The sequence below is a fragment of the Sinocyclocheilus grahami genome, unplaced genomic scaffold (genome assembly GCF_001515645.1).
Source record: "Sinocyclocheilus grahami isolate Dianchi unplaced genomic scaffold, SAMN03320097.WGS_v1.1 scaffold756.1, whole genome shotgun sequence".
NCBI classification, from domain to species: domain Eukaryota; kingdom Metazoa; phylum Chordata; class Actinopteri; order Cypriniformes; family Cyprinidae; genus Sinocyclocheilus; species Sinocyclocheilus grahami.
Genome location: NW_015505935.1, coordinates 6,811 through 10,119, shown reverse-complemented (window position 1 = coordinate 10,119; position 3,309 = coordinate 6,811). Strand labels below are relative to the sequence as shown.

At 40.9% G+C, this 3,309-nt stretch overlaps 1 protein-coding gene across 1 annotated transcript; it reads right to left on the bottom strand.

The window, feature by feature from the left end:
- Positions 1-1,386: 1,386 nt before the first annotated feature.
- LOC107561069 (regulator of G-protein signaling 9-binding protein-like) lies at positions 1,387-3,025 on the bottom strand. Its single transcript, XM_016245411.1, has one exon. The coding sequence runs from the start codon at positions 2,870-2,872 to the stop codon at positions 2,144-2,146; it is 729 nt and encodes a 242-aa protein (XP_016100897.1). The 5' UTR covers positions 2,873-3,025; the 3' UTR covers positions 1,387-2,143.
- Between the last annotated feature and the right edge of the window lie 284 nt (positions 3,026-3,309).

Here is a 3,309-nt window from a genome sequence, read left to right as displayed (position 1 = left end):
GCGTATTCAAAATAAACAAAAAGACAAAGGCATAGTTTGATGAGGCAGTGACAGAGTGTGGAATCATGGGAGTTGTCGTCTTCATCCCCACAGCCAGTGTTGGGCAGTAACGCATTACTTAGTAACGAGTTACTGTAATTTGATTACTTTTTTAGTAACGGAGTAATTTAACGCGTTATCATTTTCAAAATAGTAATTAGAGTATAGTTACAAGTCGAGGTCTCTATACGTTACTGCCACGTTACATTGCTGACAGAATGCAGTGTTTTATAATCTGGAGATTGTAAAAAGGATGCAGCACACGCATTGTGGAGTCAAGTGCCAGTGGATTAGAGACCTGCTCCCGCGAGACCCGACGCAACAGAGTGCGGCGCGGGACAAGACTTGATAGGCGACTGCAGAGACTCGTGTGTGTGCGCGGGATGCGGGAGAATCAAATTATTCACGGGACTCCCGCAAAATAGAAATATCTAAGCATAAAATATCTAAAACAAATAAATTGTTATTCATCTATTGCACAAAAGCAACATGAACTAATATAAAATATAAACGATTAACAGGTGCAAGCGTATGCAGTTTCTATTTAGGCTATAACACGTGTTCGCTGCGTTTAGCAATGCAGTGCTGAAATTTGCGTTCACGAATCCTCTCATTATAACACACGAATTGTAGACATTATGAAAGATTCATTATGCATATATTTATTGTGTTATAACAGAGATTTGTGAGATTGCGATGAACTGAGATGTCTTTTAGAGATTATAAATGCAGCGCTCTTTGTCGGCATTCTGTCATGCCAAACCATGCACGCAGCAGCCGCTGCTTTAGTTAAAATAACAGTGTTCTGTGAATGTTGATGCTTTCATAACAAATACTTATCGGGATTGTGTATGCTGGGATTTCATAAATTTCATGGAGAAAAAAGTAACGTAACTAGTAATGTAACTATTTATTAATTACTTTTGAAATAAACGAAACGAGGCCGCTGAACGAGCGTGACACATGGCTCGAAAGTAGCAGAGCTTTTATTATGCCACAGTCGACCGCTTCCGCTCCTTCAGGTCGTTCGTATGTGGGGGAAAAAAGCTGTGCTGTTTTATCATACTAGATACATTTGAATATACATTATAATGCTACTCTGTGCGGTCGTCACCCGTCTAATAAAACGCATAACATATTAAAGCGTCTTTGGTGTTTCCATCGAGGGTGTATGACGTCATTGGCAGGCGACACAATGACACTATAGACACGGTCCGTGTCACTAGTTAAAATTGCTTATTTCTCTGAATTTAAACATTCTTCGAAACATTTGGGATAATGTAAGTACACAAGTCAGCAAAATATATAACACTGTTCTAGTGGTTTTTGGATATTTTAATAAAAAAATCTTACATAATGTGCCTTTAACAGAACAGCCTAAAAACCCAAACAAAACACAAGCATCATTTACTTCATTTATTATAATAAATATATTGTATATACACTAATTTAACATGAGTACAATTCATATAGACAAATAAACTATAATAGACTGTTTTTCAGAACACACCTAAGAGCACAAGCAGTCAAAGATGGGCCATAGAAACATAAACCAACAGCTTGCAGAAGGACTAACAAGATCTTGGTGTGAATCCTCAGGAGGTCAGAAACACGATGAGCAACCTTAAATATGTCACCTACCTATATAAACTGTGAAACAAATACCTGTTTAATATGCACATCCCTCTGATGCTCTGACAGAGGGTCACAAAGTTGTAGTCTGTCTTCAGGTTGTAGGTATCTGCCGAGTGGTGAAACTGCCAGATAGTGAGAGTGACAGTTAATTTAGGATTCCAATTTGCTAAAATAAAAGCTTTTATGAGACAATCCCACTTTTGATTGTGATCTGTCCAGTTTTTACATTCATGGGTTGAGGAACCAATCATGATGGACCACCAGAAGAGTTTTTATTCCTTTTGGCTATTCCCTTTAAACACTGATGCATTTTACTAATACCCATCGAGGTGATCTGCTTATCTCCACACCAAGAGCATCATAAATTACCCCCACAATTTCACAGGCCAACCGTAGCAACGTGTTGCTTCCTCCATAAGAAAATCTAAAGCCCTGAGCCACTGTCATTCAGATAGACTATCTCCATCCATTATAGATTAATCACCAGGTACCCCAGAATTCCAGCTATGAGCAAAACCGCGGTGAAAATGATCCCTGCAAATACTTTCATCAGCCCAGTTTCTCCTTCCACCGTTTCTTTGGGTTCCTCCTCGCAGATCGAGATGACACCAACCGATGAATTCCCAACGCTGACGGTGGATTTCAACTCGGCTCCTGCCTCTTGCTTCGCCTCGACTGCCCACGGCGCCACCTGGACCTTCATCTCCATCTCCTCCATCATCTGGTCCACCTGAGCGATCTCGGTCTCCAGCTCTTTGAGGTCCACCGTGTCGATGTTCGCGTCGGCTTCGTACTTCATGTTTTGGACGCTCATGGCTCGAGCCGCCACGGTGGTGGTGCTGCCTGTCATTCCCGTCTGGATGAGGTGTCTCGTCGGCACTTTGAGAGGAAAATCCTGCCCGATCTCCAAGGACCGCTTCATGTCCACATCCAGGAGCTCCATGCTGCTGGTGAATAGTACCCAGAGGCGCTCGTATTCAGCTCGATCATCTTTGCTGATGTTTTTGTCCTTCAGAAGCGCCGTGAGTTTAGTCCTGTTGGCCACGGCCAGCTCCTGGGCTTTCTTTCGGGTCTTTTTAAGTTCCTCTCGGAGGTTTTGGGAATCAGATGTGCTCCCCAAAGCGATGACCAGATGCCTGAAGCAAGCTGTGACTTTGTTGAGCGCGTCCAACATGGTCTTGCATTCGTCTTTGCCCATGTTTGCGCGGAGATACGGATAGGTTTTTCACCGAAAATCCACAAAACGCGCTGGATGATAGTGTCTTTTAGTTTCCACGGGAGCAGAGCAGTCACACAAGTGCACTCATCATCATCATCATCATCATCATCGCTCTCGTCATTGCAAATTCCTCACCATAAAAGGTTTTTTTATTTTATTTTAATTAATTAAAATTTGCTTTTTAAAAATTGTAATTAATCTTGTTAACCTAATGGTTTATGATATCATTGACTTCCATAGTACTTTTTTTCCATTCTATGAAAGTCATTAATTTTTTTTTTTTTACATGTGCAATGTTAATTAAGATTTCTCACACAAAAATGTGATGTTGTGATGTAGCTTTCATTGCCATTTCTTTCTGACCGTAGACAATTATAAAAAAAATGTATAACTGTGTGAGTCAGTCATTCCCAGAA